General features: G+C 34.2%; 1 protein-coding gene and 1 long non-coding RNA gene across 2 annotated transcripts in view; one reads left to right on the forward strand and one right to left on the reverse strand.

The window, feature by feature from the left end:
• The window catches only part of LOC140599891 (uncharacterized), a 378,363-nt gene that overhangs the window by 352,604 nt on the left and 7,774 nt on the right, over nt 1-17,985 (reverse strand). The window lies entirely within an intron of this gene.
• On the forward strand, nt 2,865-5,269 carry LOC112921193 (60 kDa heat shock protein, mitochondrial-like). Its single transcript, XM_072765093.1, is given in 5 exon segments — nt 2,865-3,197; nt 3,199-3,650; nt 3,773-4,080; nt 4,157-4,318; nt 4,321-5,269. Coding segments are annotated over 5 exon segments (1,725 nt in total). The 3' UTR covers nt 4,791-5,269.

Genomic DNA, 17,985 nt, shown 5'->3' on the forward strand with positions numbered 1-17,985 from the left:
AGGTGTTACATATGGGGTATAGCTTTAAGAAAGCCATGTTACTGCACAAGTGGGTTAGAAGAACATAGGGTAGAATGCTGCCTCTAAGATGGAAAGCCACCTCCACGGCAAAAAGTGCCCAAGCTTAATAAGGATCATAAAAGCCTCTAAGATGGAAAGCCACCCCCAGTGCAAAAGCACGCAAGTTTAGTAAGGAATACAACAGAAACATTACAACCTAATTTTTAACTAGAATGCATGCTTTTCTAGCTCTGATGTCACAGACTGTAATTACTAGAAAACGACGGTCAGTTGCCTATTGTTGACTGAAACATGACATGTGTTAATGATTACCTTGTGATCATTGCCTCAAGCACATAGCTATAATGCTGTCACAAAACCTGAGTGAATAAAAGTAATGCCATAGCCCTGCTTGGGGCTCTTGTCTATCCCTAACATTAGCCTCTCTCATCATTTCTGTGTTGGCTCCCTTGCAGGACAAAGGAGAACATTTCAGGCTTGAATAGCCTGCAACAGTTATAAATCAAGAATATAATAATACCTGTTTTATATTTACCTATGTAGTTACCTTTACTAGAGTGCTTTATTTCTGTGTATGCCTTTGAGTTCGTTTTTACTATCTTTTCATTTCACCACAAAGGGCTCCCTTTAACATTTCTTAAAAAAAAAGATTTTATTTATTCATGAGAGACAGAGAGTGAGAAAGAGAGAGAGAGGCAGAAGCAGAGGCAGAGGGAGAAGCAGGCTCCCCACAGCACGCTCCCCACAGCAAGGAGCTCAATGGGGGGCTCAATCCCAGGACCCCAGAATTATGACTTGAGGTGAAAGCAGACACAACCACTGAGCCACCAGGTGCTCCTTTAACCTTTTTTATAGACAAGTCTACAGCTTTTGTTTCTCTATTAATATCTTAATTTCTTTTTCAGTTTCTAAAGATAGTTGGCCCAGATATAAACTTCTTCATTGACAGGTTTTTTTTTTTTGTTTTTTTTTTCAGCAACTTAAATGTCATCCACTGTCTGCTGGCTTGTATGATGGTAATTCAGTTTTAATCTTACTCAGGATCACCTGCAGGTGATGAGTCATTTCTCTCTTGCTCCTTTCAAGATTCCTTGTCTTTGTTTTTGTTTGTTTGTTTATCTTTGGTTTCTGACAGTTTTATTTGTCTCAGTGTTAATCTCTGAGTTCAGGCTACTGGAAGTTTGATGAACTGCTTGGATTTGTAGATTCACTTGTTTTATCAAATTTGTGAGTTGTTGGTTTTTTTTTTTTTTCAACCATTATTTCTTCATATATTCTTTTTCTCATTAACTCTCATTTCTTCTGGGGCTCCCATAATGCTATGCTAGTACACCTGACAGTGCCCAAAAGATTTCTTAGGCCCTGTTCATTTTTTCATTTGTTTCCCTTTCCATTCCTCAGAATGGATAATTTCAATGGCCTTATTTTTGAGTTTATTGGTTCTTTCTTCACTGTAGTATATCTTTTATTTCAGATATTGTATTTTTTTCAGCTCTAAAATTTCTGATTTGTTTTTTATAATTTTCATGTCCTTACTGATATTCTCTATTTCATGAGACATCAGACTTCTGGTTTCATTCAATTCTTTCAATGGCTTCTTTTAGCTCTTTTAGAAAATTAAGACAGTTGGTTTAAAGTATTGTCGATTAAATTCAATGTCTTGGCTTTTTCAGTTATGGTCTTTGTCCATTTTTTCTTTTAGGAATGGGCCCTACTTTCTGTTTCTTTGTATGCTTTGTGTTTTTTATTGCTAAAAAGTGGATATTTTGCATATTACAATGTGTGAACTCCAGAAATCAGATTCTTTTCCCCCTCTCCCTCCCCAAGTTTTGCTGTTGTTGCTTGTTGAAGGCTGTACTTATCCATTCATTTAATGACTTCTCCAAGCCATTTTAGCAAAAATTGTTTTCCTTTTTGTATGTAGTCACTCATTCTTTGTTCCACTGTCTCAAGATTTAGCCAGTGACTGACAGACATTTCTTTAAATGATGAAACTTAGCAGCCTTCTCCTTCAATAAGTACTTCCCTGGTTGCTATAAATTTTCATAAAACTCTGGAGTTCTAAAAAGTTAATTGTTTTTGCCAGCTTAATGATAGCTTCAGTGGAGTGAGCCTCCTACTCTAGTTTCCATATCATAACTCTTAAGGTGTATTTTTTAAATGGTTTATACCATAAAATGACAAATTATTGACAGAATTTGTGAATTGCAAAAGGAAAGAATTATCTTACTTTAATACATAACTTACTTATGAACATATTCTCTATAAGACCTAGATGATTGACAGACTCTGCTAAATCTTTGAATCCTATAAATCAAGTTATTTCTCCATGCTTAGCCTATTAACAATTATGTTACCCCATATGTCTTCTGAAGATCTTTTCAGTAGAATTTAAAAGTAGTAAAATTTCCTAAGCAAGTGTCTTTTAAAGGGATCTTATTCCATGTATTTGAGTAGATTTTATTAAAACTCAACTGTTATATAATATTTACAAAAACTGTAATTAGATAAAATAGCAAGACCATTTTAAAGGCATTTACCATTTTCCATTCTTTTAATATAATGATGACCATAAACTTTTACCAGACATGAACAAGACCAAATATCTTAAAATTGGGCTCTATGATTGTAAACATCTAAAGTCTCTCCTAAAAAATCATGCTACACACACAAATAAGAAACCCACCTACAGAATAATGGTGTCACATTGTAAAGACTAACATACCAGATAATTTTTCCCTCTACACATTCCATTTCTATTCAAATGAGAAATAAGCTCAGGCCCCTCAGTCGCCACCGCTGGCCTGCCTCGCCACCTGCACGCTCTGCAGTCTCCCGCAGAAATGTTTCGATTACCTGCAGTCCTCTGCCAGATCAGGCCAGTGTCCAGAGCCCTGGCTCCTCATCTCACTCGGGGCTATGCCAAGGACGTAAAATTTGGTGCCAATGCCCAAGCCTTAATGCTTCAAGGTGTAGATCTCCTAGCCGATGCCATAGCCGCTACTATGGGGCCAAAGGGAAGAACAGTGATTATTGAACAGAGTTGGGGAAGTCCCAAAGTAACAAAGGATGATGTGACCGTAGCAAAGTCAATTGACTTAAAAGACAAATATAAAAATATAGGCGCTAAACTTGTTCAAGATGTTGCCAATAACACAAACAAAGAGGCTGGGGACTCTGCTACTACTCAGCACCACTACTGCTACTGTCTTGGAACACTCTATTGCCAAGGAAGGCTTTGAGAAGATTAGCAAAGGTGCTAATCCTGTGGAAATCAGGAGAGGTGTGATGTTAGCTGTTGATGCTGTAATCGCTGAACTTAAGAAGCAGTCTAAACCCATGACAACCCCTGAAGAAATTGCTCAGGTTGCTACAATTTCTGCAAATGGAGACAAAGAAATTGACATCATTTCTGATGCAATGAAAAAGGTTGGAAGAAAGGGTGTCATCACAGTAAAGGATGGAAAAACACTGAATGATGAATTAGAAATTATTGAAGGCATGAAGTTTGATTGAGGTTATATTTCTCCATACTTTATTAATACATCAAAAAGTCAGAAATGTGAATTCCAAGATGCCTATGTTCTATTGAGTGAAAAGAAGATTTCTAGCGTCCAGTGCATTGTACCTTGATGCTACTTGAAATTGCCAATGCTCTTGAAATTGAAATTTCCCATTTCAATTGGAAAAATTGAAATTGAAATTTGAAATTGCCAATGCTCTTGAAAATGAAATTTTCAAATTTCAAATTGAAATTTGAAATTGCCAATGCTCACCGTAAGTCCTTGGTCATAATTGCTGAAGATGTTGATGGAGAAGCTCTGAGTACACTTGTTTTAAATAGGCTAAATGTCAGTCTTCAGGTTGTGGCAGTCAAAGCTCCAGGTTTTGGTGACAATAGAAAGAACCAGCTTAAAGATATGGCTATTGCTACTGGTGGTACAGTGTTTGGGGAAGAAAGATTGACTCTAAATCTTGAAGATGGTCAGCCTCATGACTTAGGAAAAGTTGGAGAGGTCATTGTGACCAAAGATGATGCCATGCTTTTAAAAGGAAAAGGTAAAATAAATAAATAAATAAATAAATAAATAAATAAATAAATAAATAAATAAATAAATAAAAATAAAAGGAAAAGGTGACAAGGCTCAAGTTGAAAAATGTTTTCAAGAAATCATTGAGCAGTTAGATATCACAACTAGTGAATATGAAAAGGAAAAGCTGAATGAGCATCTGGCAAAACTCTCAGTTGGAGTAGCTGTGTTGAAGGTTGGTGGGACAAGTGATGTTGAAGTGAATGAATAGAAAGAGTTACAGATGCCCTCAATGCCACAAGAGCTGCTGTTGAAGAAGGCATTGTTCTGGGTGGGGGTTGTGCCCTGCTTCGGTTCATTCCAGCCTTGGATTCAATAACTCCAGCTAATGAAGATCAAAGAATTGGTATCGAAATTATTAAGAGAACAGTCAAAATTCCTGCAATGGCCATTGCTAAGAAGGCAGGTGTTGAAGGATCGTTGATAGTTGAGAAAATTATGCAGAGTTCCTCAGAAGTTGGTTATGATGCTATGCTTGCAGATTTTGTGAATATGGTGGAAAAAGGAATCACTGATCCAACTAAGATGGTGAGAACTGCTTTATTGGATGCTGCTGGAGTGGCCTCTCTGTTAACTACAGCAGAAGTTGTAGTCACCGAAATTCCTAAAGAAGAGAAGGACCCAGGAATGGGTGGAACGGATGGAATGGGAGGTGGTATGGGAGGTGGCATGTTCTGATTCCTCGAATAGTGCTTTACCATTCTTAATGAACTGTGAGAGGAAGCTCAAGGCTCTGTTCCTCAACCATAACTTCAGAGAAGTCAGTTAAAGGAAATGACTGAAGAAAAGGCTGGCTGATGTTTAAGAAAATCACTATAACCATCAGTTACTGGTTTCAGTTGACAACATATAATGGTTTACTGCTGTCATTGTCCATGCCTACAGATAATTTATTTTGTATTTTTGAATAAAAAGACATTTGTACATTCCTGATAACTGAGTGCAAGAGCCGTGTACCAATGTACTGTTTTCAACTTAAATCACTGAGGTATTTTTACTACTATTCTTTTAAAATCAGGATTTTAGTGTTTGCCATCACCAGATGAAAAGTTAAGCAGCCTTTCTGTGGAGAGTAAGAATAATTGTGTACAAAGTAGAAAAATATCCAATTATGTGACAACCTTTGTGTAATAAAAATTTGTTTAAAGTTAAAAAAAGGAGAAAAATAAGCTCAGGAAGAGAACTTATTTTATAATAAAATATAATATGTTACATATAATTAATTTATAATATGTTTAATTATATGCAATAAATTATAACATGTATATATAATAAATTATATTAATTTATAATATAATGAGAACTTATTTTATAAGAATTTATTCTTAATTTATTTATTCTTAAAAGATTTTTAAAATATTAATTCCATTTTTGTTTATGCTGCTAGTTAAATATTAATCAGAAAATTGCACATATATAGCAAATAAAATTTTATCCATTTGCTAACATTCATATTACAAAAAAAGAGAGAGAAATGTTACTCACTTGAATTTTATTATCCACAACAAAATAAAAAGACAATGCAAAAATAATTATATCCATGTTTAAAATGCTAACATTCAGAAAGGTGTGCTTCTTTCATCTGGTGGCCCTGTACAGCTTTCTCAATACTCTTCCAGAATTCAGCTAATGGAAAATAAGGCATTTGAATTTGTTCTCAAAATGCTGTTTGTTTCTTTCCTCCAAAGAAACAAAGAAATTAACTCAAGGAAACAATTTAGATACTAACCCATTTGTTGCACACACACACACACACACACACACACATATACATATAAATATATATTTCACAAAAAATATATATTTTTTCAAATAGAAAATAATAATTTAACTTCATCTTACTTAATGTTTGTTAACTAATCATGATTTCATGAGCTTGCTTGTAAAACTCTGTCCCTTCAAATCTACAAAGCAAAGGTTTACTACAATGAGCACTTAAAATTCCCCAAACCACCTCCATCCACAACTTTCCTGTACATGCAAATTCTTCCATCAGGCTGCAATATTTGCAAACATGCTTTAAACTTCCATAAAGTTGCATGGTATTTTGCTTTCTGGTAAAACCTTTACACTCTCTTGGGAACTTTAACCAGAAAAAAAAAAAAAAACAGTTTAAATGTGTATCCCAACTCTAAAACACTGCTGGTTTGGTTATGTGTCATGAACCACACAGTTTGGGAGTTTTGAGTTGAAACCTCGACCTCAATTATGTATTAATGGTCACTCATATGAAACAAATTGAACAAAGTAATGTAAAATAGGGTTCCATTAAAAATACACACTGGCAGTTGTATATATATATATATATATATATGTGTGTGTGTGTGTGTGTGTGTGTGTGTGTGTATGTGTGTGTGTGAAAATTCAATTAAAATAATATTTTTAATTTCATTCATATATATTTATATACATATATATGAATTAAAATTCAATTAAAATAATTTTTTAAGAAATATATTCACCAAACCCAAACTGATATATGCCAGGGCTTTAGTCCTTAAACAAAATAAGAAGCCAGAATTAAAGAAAATATTCTTGTCAGCCCAGGAGGGTAGTTAAATAGAAAGTCCAAAATTGAAGTGGTGGCAAAGTGAATCTAATAAAAATGAACCAGAATGTGTGTGTAGAATGGGAAATTGGGCTCATAAAAAGGGAGCAGGGTAGAAAAATCAATGGATTCAATTAACTGTTGCAAATTGTAAAGTTTCTCTTTTCTGATCTCTGTAATTTATCAATACTGGCCATGAATCAAAGCTACCCATAGTACTTTGTAAAAATGCAGGTTTCTGGAATTCTCCCTCCTAGGAATTTTATTCATGAGTCTGTGGTATGATCCAGGCACAAGTGTTTCAGGAAGCCCTGCAGGCAACCCTGACGAATATCCAGAGGTGAAAATTGCTAATTCATTTGTATAGATGTTTAGTGAATACATACACTTAATATTTTTACTTTTATATATCTGTGCCCATTTTATTAGGCAAATCTAATCTCTACTCTTTTTATTTAAATATTTATTTAGAGAGAGACAGAGAGAGAGCACGCACACACGTGCACATGCACACAAGCAGGGGGAGGGGCAGAGGGAAGCAGACTGCAATGAATATGGAGACCACCGAGCATGGAGACTGAGCCTGAGCCCAATTTGGGGCTCAGTCTCCCCACTTGGAGATCATGACTGGAGCAGAAACCAAGAGTCAGACAGATGCTCAACTGACTGAGCCACCCACATGCCCCCTAATCTTTACTCTTTGAGACTACTCTTTGAGACTCCATGATGTAAATAGATGTATGAATTTAAATAAATGTATTTTGTGGGCTAAATTGTATTAAATGATCAAATAAAAAGTAGAAACTGGGGGATATTTTATAGTCCTACAGAAATGTAAAGGCCCTAAAATTCAGTAACTGCTCAATATAAACTACTAAGTTTTCCTTAACCTTAGTCTTTGCCAAAAAGTCAAATAAAACTTGGAGTGTATTTAATTCATTTCCTATTATGTCTGACATGGAAGTAAAAATGTCTTCTATGTCCTTTTTCATGACCTGCTATGGCCCCTTGGTACAATGTTATTATAAGCACCAGGATTTTTGTTTATTCTGATAACAAGATTATAAACGTGACAGAAAAAGTGAGTTTTGACTCTGTTAACAGCTTGAGTGTAGCTGCTCTGGTTATAAAAGGGCAACCTTCATTCTAGAAAATCTGAAAGGACATTATGGTTATAGTGAAGTAACAACCATTCTTGTTTAGTACACTGTGACTGTGAGTCTTAGGCTTTCTCACCCAAAAACAGATTTCTGAGGAAAGGCTACAAGTGTCTATTGCTCTTAGAAAACTGAACTATTAAATAAAATTTAAAAAAAAAATTAACTATTATTCATTCAGCAGAAACTTCACAGATTTTATGGCCTGAATAAATTACATTTATATTCTAGTTCCAGTATGTCCTGAGTACATATTTGGAGTATCCAATGACAATATTTTGCATATCTCTATAGCTACATCATGCCATGGATTAGCAGTGTTCTCTTTACCACTCAAGGTAGTCACTGATGCCTTTAAATCTAATGCGATTAGAGAATCCATTCCAGAACACCCAGAACCAATTTTAAGAATTCATCCTAAAATTCTCTTTTTCTAGAAGCACCCTTGGTACCAAATAGTATTAGTCAGGATTCTAACAGAGAAATAGTACTAGCAAGATAGATAGATGATAGATAGATAGATAGATAGATAGATAGATAGATAGAAATCTTTTTTAAGAAAAAGGTTTGTTTCAAAGAATTAGCTTACACAGTTGTGAGGTTTAGCAAGCCTAAATTTAATTAATTAAATTAAAAACTAACTCAATAATTTAATTTAAAAACTGGGTACTAGCCTAGTCATGTTGACATGTAAAACAGACCCCTCTGCTTGGAAATGACAATAGCAACTTCGGGTAAATGGTTAATCAACTTGGATGTCTTCATGAGATCCATGTCTTCCTTATTATAATGTAATTTGTTGCATATAATTATCATTCTGTTGAAGTCATCTTTTTTATTTTATTTTTTTAAATTTTTTAAAAATATTTATTTATTTATGATAGTCACAGAGAGAGAGAGAGAGAGGCAGAGACAGAGGCAGAGGGAGAAGCAGACTCCATGCACCGGGAGCCCGACGTGGGACTCGATTCCAGGTCTCCAGGATCACGCCCTGGGCCAAAGGCAGGTGCCAAACCACTGCGCCACTCAGGGATCCCGAAGTCATCTTTTTTAAAGATTATTTATTTATTTACTTATTTGTTTGTTTATTTATTCATGAGAGACACACAGAGAGAGAGACATAGATACAGGCAGAGGGAGAAGCAGGCTCCATGCAGGGAGCCCCACGTGGGACTCAGTCCTGGATCTCCAGGACCATGCCCTGGACTGAAGGCGGCGCTAAATCACTGAGCCACCGGGTCTGCCCTGAAATCATCTTTTATGTTATATCTAATATATAGTTCACATGTACATCTTTGTTTCTGCAGTTACACTTTATAAAAATCACTATTATTTGTTCATTTTATTCCAAACTAAAAACATTGGGACAATATCATTGGCAGGCACATTGATATTTCATTATGAGGGTAGGCACAGAGTGATATTAATTTCTGGCAGTTCTTAAAATTTTCTGTAGGTCATGGCTATCTTCCATGAAATTCTAATATAAAATTATAGTAAAATATGCTTCTACAAGCTCCTAAGTTGTGTTAAGATTCATCTTATATGTAAGAGGTATGTTCCATCTCTTTAGTGACACCTTCATGCTACAATTTCTTACATAATATTGTAGGAAAAAGAATCCTAACCCTTCTATATAATAGTATTCCAACTATAATATCCAGTAATAATTCATTTAGTTCCTTCTTTGCTCAAACATAGAGCATGATCTTTCCATTTCAACAGCATATATTAAAAAATAGTTAACTCTGTGAATGCAAACTTATACTTTTTGACATCTGCAGTATCCCCAGATCCTGAATTAATATCTGATGGAAAAGAGGATTCAATTAATTTAAAAATTTTTTAAATATACCAGATATAATTCACACACCATAATATTAACTCTTTTAAAGGTATATAATTCAGGGTTTTTTAGTATAATCACATAGTTGTAAAAATATCACCGCTAGTATAATTTTAGAATATTTTTATCACCCCCCCCAAAAAACCCATATCCATTTGAAATCATTTCCCATTCCTTCATTTTTGTCTCTTACAAAACCCTGAGAGCCAGTAATCTACTTTCTATCTCTATGGATTTGTGTACTCTGAACATTTCCTATAAATAGAATCCTATAATATATGGTTTTTGTGATTGGCTTCTTTCACTTAGCACAATATTACAGGTTCATCCATGTTGTGTTACATATCAATACTTCATTTTTTTAAGGATTTTATTTATTTATTCATGAGAGACACACACAGAGAGAGAGAGAGAGAGAGAGAGAGGCAGAGACACAGGCAGAAGGAGAAGCAGGCTCTATGCAGGGAGCCTGATGTGGGACTCAATCCCAGGACTCCAGGATCACACCCTAAGCCGAAGGCAGACACTAAACTGTTGAGCCACCCAGAGATCCCCACTTCATACATTTTTATTACCAGGTATATGCCAGTATAAAGCTATATCATATTTTGTTTATGCATTCAGAGTTGATGGATGTTACCACTTTTTGGCTATTAGGAATAATGATGCCATGAATATTAACGTACAATTTCCATGAATATTAACGTACAATATTTTGTGTATGAACATGTTTTCAGTTCTTTTGGGTAGATTCCTAGAAGTGGAATTCCCAGTCATAATGGTAACCCTAAGTTAAACATTTTGAGGAACTTCCAAACTGTTTTCCAAAATGGTTGCACCATTTACATGCCTTACTTATTTTGTTCACTGCTGTATCTCCAGGACTTAGAAGACTACCTGGTAGGTCTCATTCATATTGAATGAATGAGCAGAGTTTTCCTACTTATTAGCAAGTTCTCACTGTAACGAATTAGTGTCAAGCACTTATTTAAAAGAAGAAGCTGTAAGAAGGCATTCCTAATCTCATTGTCAAATGACAATCTCATAGTTAATCTCATAGTTAAAGCAGAAAGGAAGCTCAAATAGTTTCTAACAATTCAGGAGCACATTGTCTCAAGGAATAATCTCCTAACATCATTTATTGTCAAGAATATAGTAATTACACATTCAAAGTAACTGACAGATATACATTCATGATTTATTCATAATTAAAACAACTGATAAGTTCAGTTGGTTAGTGTATATGACAATGAAACCAAGGTGATAAGTTTGAAACCCATAAAAGGAGGTTTTCTATTTGTTTATGCACTAGCTACATATTATTTTTTTAATTTTTATTTATTTATGATAGTCACAGAGAGAGAGAGAGAGAGAGAGAGAGAGGCAGAGACATAGGCAGAGGGAGAAGCAGGCTCCATGCACCAGGAGCCCGACGTGGGATTCGATCCTGGGTCTCCAGGATCGTACCCTGGGCCAAAGGCAGGTGCTAAACTGCTGCACCATCCAGGGATCCCTACATATTATATTCTTCTCCCTTGGTGACTTAACAGTGCCAAAGAGTAAGTTGAATGTAATTACATCAGCAGAAACCATTAGCTTTACTAGACAAGGTGCTTTGAGTTTGTTGACCATTTCAAGACATCCATCTGCAATCATACAATATTCAGGTGTAAATATTCAATATTCAAGGATAATATTTACCCTGTGTACTCTGGATACTTGAGTTAAAAAAAATCAGAAGCATGTTCCTATTTTAAATTCCTAGCAAATTCATCGTGTGCCCTCATTTACTATGAACTCTACTAAGAGCTATGCTTGTAGATCCACAACATAGAGACTCCTTAATTATTAGACATTGATGCGTTGCTGTAGTTTGAACACCAGGCTGGCACTTATTTCATTTGAAACAATCACTGTGCTGAAAGAACACTAAAATCACTTAAATATAAAGTACAATTTGTTTTCTTAAGTAATGTCAAGTGTAAAATACAAGCTCACATGGAGAAATAATTTTCATTTCATATTGAGATTAAGATATTTATTATTTAAATTTATTTTGAGATAGTGTAGAATATAATGAAATGCATTTCAAAGCAAAGCATTTAGGAAAGATTTCCATGGATGTTCTTATGATCAAGATGAAGAAATGTGAGCTCTAGGAAAGTTTAAAGGAGACTGTAAGACCACCATTTATTGAATTCCTATAAAATATTCAGCACTGGGATCTCAGCTTTACATACATTATCTCACTTAATCTTCACACCATAAATAAAGTGTCCTAATCCTCAATTTATGGAAAACAATTCTGAGGTTTTAGAAGTGTTGTTGCTTAAGGATGCTAAAGGAGTAAGCTGGGATTTAAGCCTACAATGTCTCTAGAGCCCAGCTCTTAACTACCAAACTATAATACTTTCTTCCAAAAACTATAATCTTAAAAGAAGCTCTTTTTTAAACTTCAGATTTATTCTAAACAATATTATTTTTATTATATAAATTTTTATATTACAATAGTAAAATATAGTAGTTGAAAATGTATATAATATGTATAAACTAGAGAATGAAAATAAAAAGAATCCAATTGTATCCATGTTCAGAGTCCAAATGCAGAGAACCAAATCCTTTCTGCCAGTGTAAACCAAAAGAAATTTTACTATTAAATAACTAACAGAACTATTGCAAAGGTGAAGAAACAAATTCTAGGTTGTGCTTTCAGAAATGAATCCTACTGCCATACCACAAGTAACTACTGATTCTTCAAGAGATGTTGAGTGCCAGCCATCACAGTCACCATGCCCAGCATCTGACTTAACCACTGTGAGCATTTTGGTACTTTTTTGTTACTTTTTCTTACTATTTATAAATCAGTAGGTTTGTACCTACTTCTCTATAATCTGATTATTTTTATTGAATAGTTGAATGATTTCAATTTTATGGATGTATACAATTGATCTAATAAATCCCCCATTTACAAATGCAGATTATTATAACAATATAACATGTTTTATTTTTTTATATAACAAGTTTTAACATTATAAACGTTTCAATAAATATTTTTGTGGCTAAATCAATGAACATATTTATGATATCTTCCTTAGGATACACTGTTAGAAGGGAATTTCTAAGTGAAGTATGCAAAACTGTAAAGCTGTTAAATAATTTAGAGAATGATGGTATCGATTTATTTTACCAGCAGTGTATACAATTACTCAGTTTTGCCCAAAATCTGGAGTACACTGGACTTTATCATTTTTTAAAAAGATTGTCATATTGATAAACTTTGTGGTTACTTGACTATTAATAAAGTTATTTTTACATGTTAATTTGTCATGTGTATAGCTTCTTAAATTCATGTTTCCTACTTCATGTTTCCTACTTCATTAAAATTGAGCTTCTGTTTTAATTGATTTGTAAGAGGTGTTTTATTATTAAGATATTATTATTATTATTATTGTTATTAGCCTTTTATTGCATATATGCCACACACATTTTTCTCAACTTTTACGATGCTTTTCCAATATATTTTTGTACTAATGTTATGGTCTCAATTTTTAGAACTAGAAATTCTCTAAAAGGAATCTTTATTTTATAAATAATTTTAAATATTTAGGTTTCAAAATTAAATAAGCTCCATGATGACAAATCAGCATATTCATAAAATACAACAGCTTTGGGGAGATCTAATTCCCATACCAGAATAGTCACATTTTAAAGTATATAACTCAGCAGTCTTAGTATATTCATAGAGTTGTGCAAACACTACTACTATATAAATTTGGAACATTTTCAAATGAAAATGGAGAATCCCCATCTCTATTAGGAGCCACTCTGCATTCTCTAGCTCTCTCCACACACACAGACCCTAGAAGCCGATAATTTATCTTCTGTCTCTATGTATTCTGTATTCTAGACTTTGATACAAATCATATCATATAATATGTTCTCTATTGTGACTGGCTTCTTAAAACAATCTTTATTTAGGGTTCATGCATGCTGTAGAATGTATCAATAATGTATTCCTTTTTATTGCCAAATAAAATGCCATTGTATAGATATATTATCAATTAACAGACATTACCATTTTTTGGTTACTAGAAATAATGCTGTTTGAACAGCAGTATATGCATTTTTATGTGAACATACATTTCCAATTCTCTTGAGAAGATACTAAGTAGTGAGTTAATAATACCTAATAGAAAGTTCCAAACTGTTTTCCAAAGAGGCTGCACCAATTACATTCCTACCACAAATGTATGAGTTCTAATTAGTCCATTTTTTCCAATACATGTTTATCTTTTTAGTTATAATTTTCTTACTTTGAAGTGGTATATTATTGTGGTTTTAATATGCATTTCCCTCATAAACTTATTAATGATTTTTATTTATTCTCTGGAGGAATATCTATCCAAATCCTTTGCCTATTTTTTAACTGGGTTATCTTTTTGTTGTTGACTTGTAAGAGTTCTTTGTATTTTCTGGATAAAAATCCTTTATTATATACGTTTTGCAATATTTTCTCCAAACACATGCGTTGCCTTTCCACTATCTTAATAATTTTCTTTGAAGCACAAGTTTTAATTTTCATTAAGTTCAATTTATGTTTTTCTTTTGTGGATTTAGCTTTTGGTGTCCTATTTTAAAAATCGTTATCTAATATAAGCTCACAAATATATACTCCTACATTTTCTTCTAAAAGGCGTATAATGGGGCAGCCCAGGTGGCTCAGGGGTTTAGCGCCACCTTCAGCCTAAGGTGTGATCCCGGGGACCTGGGATTGAGTCCCATGTCGGGCTCCCTGCGTGGAGCCTGTTTCTCCCTCTGCCTGTGTCTCTGCCTCTCTGTCTTGTGTCTCTCATGAATAAATAAATAAAATCTTTAAAATAAATAAATAAATAAATAAATAAATAAATAAATAAATAAATAAATAAGGCTTATAATGTTAGCTCCTATATTTAGGCCTATGATCCACTATGAATTAATTATTGCGTATGATGTGTAAAAAAGGTCCAACTTCATCCTTTCACATATGGATACCAGTGTCCCAGCCCATTTGTTGAAAAGATTATTCTTTTCCCATTGGGGTTCTCAGTTCTAGTCCATTGATCTATACAAGTACCTCGCTGTCTGAATTACACAGAGCTTTTAGTTTGAAAATGGGAGGTGTGAATCTCCCAACTTTCTTTTTTCAAGATGATTTTGATAATTCTGAGTGTATTACATTTCCATATAAATTTTAAGATCATTCTATCAAATTCTGCAAAAAAAGCAGCTGTGCTTTTTATGTGGATGGCATTAAATCTGCAGGTTGTGATACCTGGGTAGCTTAGCGGTTGAGTGCCTGCCTTTGGCCCAGGGTGTGATCCTTGAGTCCCGGGATCAAGTCCCACATCGGTCTCCCTGTATGCACCCTGCTTATCCCTCTGCCTGTGTCTCTGTCTCTGTGTCTCTCGTGAATAAATAAAAATCTTTTTAAAAATCTGCAGGTCAATTTTTTGATCCAAATTTTTGATCCATATGAATACTATTCATTTATTAAACTCTTCTTCAAATTCTTTCAGCAAAGTTTTGCAGTTTTCAGGGTTCAGGTCTTGTGCTTCTGTTAAATTCATTCTTAAATATTTTATTCTTTTGATGTTATTACAAATGAAACTGCTTACTTAATTTCATTTGGAATATTCATTGCTAGTGTCTAGCAATACAGTCTTTTAAAGTATTGGTCTTGTATCCTGCAATCTTGCAGAACTCATTTATTAGCTGTGATAGTTTTGATATGGATTCCTTAGGATTTTCTATATAGAAGATCATGTCCTCTGTAAATAGAGATAGTTTTATTTCCCCTTTTCAATCTGGGTGCTTTTTATTTCATTTTCTTGCCTAATTTCCCTAGCTAGAACCTCCAGCACAATGTTGAATAGATATGGCAAGAGTGGACATCCTTACGGTTTCCTGATCTTAGGAGGAAAGCTTGCTTTCAGTCTTTCACTGTTAAGTATGGTGTTAGCTGGTGTTTTTCATGGATTTGTTATCAGCTTGAGTAAATCCTCTTTTATTCCTTGTTTGTTGAATGTTTTTATTATGGAAGAATCTTGGATCTATTTTTTTGAAGTCTGTATTAAGCAGCCAGTATTCAATATTGATAAATAAAACATGTAACCAAATTACATTACTACAATTTAGGTTTTAAAAAATGGTGTTATCCTGAAGTTCTCTGCTTTTCGCAGTAGCATATGAATTGATTTTGAAGTCAGTCCAAAAAGAAGCAATCCCAAAATATTCTGAGTAAATATAACATTCTGAAAATTAGTGATAATCCTATAAAAACAACTACTCAAAAAAACAGTATACTCCTTATTTTATAGGCACATTCTATGTTCTAGCACTAACTGTTTAATGTTTGGAGCCAAGAATGCTACAAATGCTTCTGCAGAAAATGTATTAAACAAATTAAAACTGAACTTTTATAAGAATGATAATAATAATCAGAAATTTATTTCTATTCTATTTTTTATTAAAAAATTTTTAAAGATTTTATTTATTTGAAGGACAGACAGAGATAGTGACAGAGATAGCTAGAGAGAGCACAAGTGAGGAGGAGAGGGAGAAGCAGACTTCCCACTGAGCAGGGAGCCCAACACGGGCTCCATCCCAGGACCCTTAGAGCATGACCAGAGCCGAAGGCAGATGCTTAGCCAACTGAGCCACCCAGGCACCCCCAGAAAGTTATTTCTAATATTCAGCCAAAGTTATCTTCCTAGAATTTACACCATTTCAACTAGTGCTACTCCAAAGAGTAAGCACAACAACTTTATCATTTCTTCTGCCGGGAAAAGTATACCTAACATTAGGAGAATTGGTTCTAGAGTACCAAATTAGAATTGCTTTTTTTCTAAGGCAAGCTTTCTTCTAAGATTATATAGTAGAAAAAAAAAGTTGCTAAAACCTCACAAACTGTTCATTTTATCATATACAAATTGCATGAGTATTTGTTCAATGAATGCAAAAATTGCAATCATGGTAATTTACAAAACATCTGATCACTATATCCTTCCTTTGGAACTTCCCAAAATAATCGGCGAAGCTTCAACTTTCTGACACTTAAGAATTGGCATAGTGCATTCTCAGTGACTATTTCAAACTTGTCAGTCCCAGAAAAAGCCTACTTAGAAGCTGTTGTACAGTTTCCTTTAGTCCCTAAAAAGCTACACTGTTTCACTGCTACTCTGCCCATCATAGTTCTCAGTTCTGGAAGGTAGTGGACAAAAAAAGTTAGAGAGACCTCGCTCTCATGGAGTATGTACTCTAGGACGCGGAAGATAGATTGTGAACACATAAACAAGCAAGATAATTTCAAGAGGGGTACTGCTACAGAGATAATAGAATATTCTAATATGATGTGGAACAACTGGAACGTCCTCACTGAGTGGAAAGTGGAGGAGAGCATTTTCTAAAGAGGTATTTTAGGGATGTTAAGGATGTGCTTGTGAAATACATCACTTATCTCTTGAGAAAGATGTATTATTACTTTTTAAGGTGCTTTTTGGCCTCCATTTGTTTTATGAATGAATGTCAGTTTGAGAAAAGCCTTGATGAGAAGTGATAGATTATAACTTGTTTACATATCAAGGAATCCTAATCCAAAGAATGATGATAACTTGTATTTGTATAGTATGATAGCTTTTATAGCATTTTCACATCTGTTGCGTCTATTGAGCCTCAGGACAATCCTTTGATAGAAAGTGAAACATACTGTTATTCTAAGGTTTAAAAAAGAAAAACTAGGTTCAAAGAGTTTGATTAAGCTATGTATCACACAGTGGGCAAATGATGGAATTTAGGCCAAAACTAAGGCTTTCTACCTAATTTAACTAACACCCTCAAACTTTTGTTATTTTAGATTGGTTATTTGAACTGACCAGGTATGATTATTGGGAAACTCACTTTTGGTATAAATTCTTAGGAATACTTCTTTGATTTTAAAGGGGATCCATAGAACAATGATTCTCAATGTGTGGTCCCTAGACAAGCAGCATTGTCACCTGGGAACCTGCAAATGCAAATCCTCAGACCCTCACTTCAGACCTACTGAATCAGAAATTCTGGGAGTAGGGCCCAACAATTTGTGGGCCCTAAATTATGTTCCACACATACTTTAGCAAGCCTTCTAGGTGATTTGGTTACATGCTATGGTTTGAACTTAACTATTTTAAAAGATAAGTCATGGCTATCTCCATATTCTTGTTTTTTTAATTGAAAATAAATATGTTTGGGATGCCTGGGTGGCTCAGTGGTTGAGCGTCTGCCCTTGGCCCAGGGCATGATCCTGGA

This window comes from Vulpes vulpes, chromosome 8, assembly GCF_048418805.1.
Source record: "Vulpes vulpes isolate BD-2025 chromosome 8, VulVul3, whole genome shotgun sequence".
Classification (NCBI taxonomy): Eukaryota; Metazoa; Chordata; class Mammalia; order Carnivora; family Canidae; genus Vulpes; species Vulpes vulpes.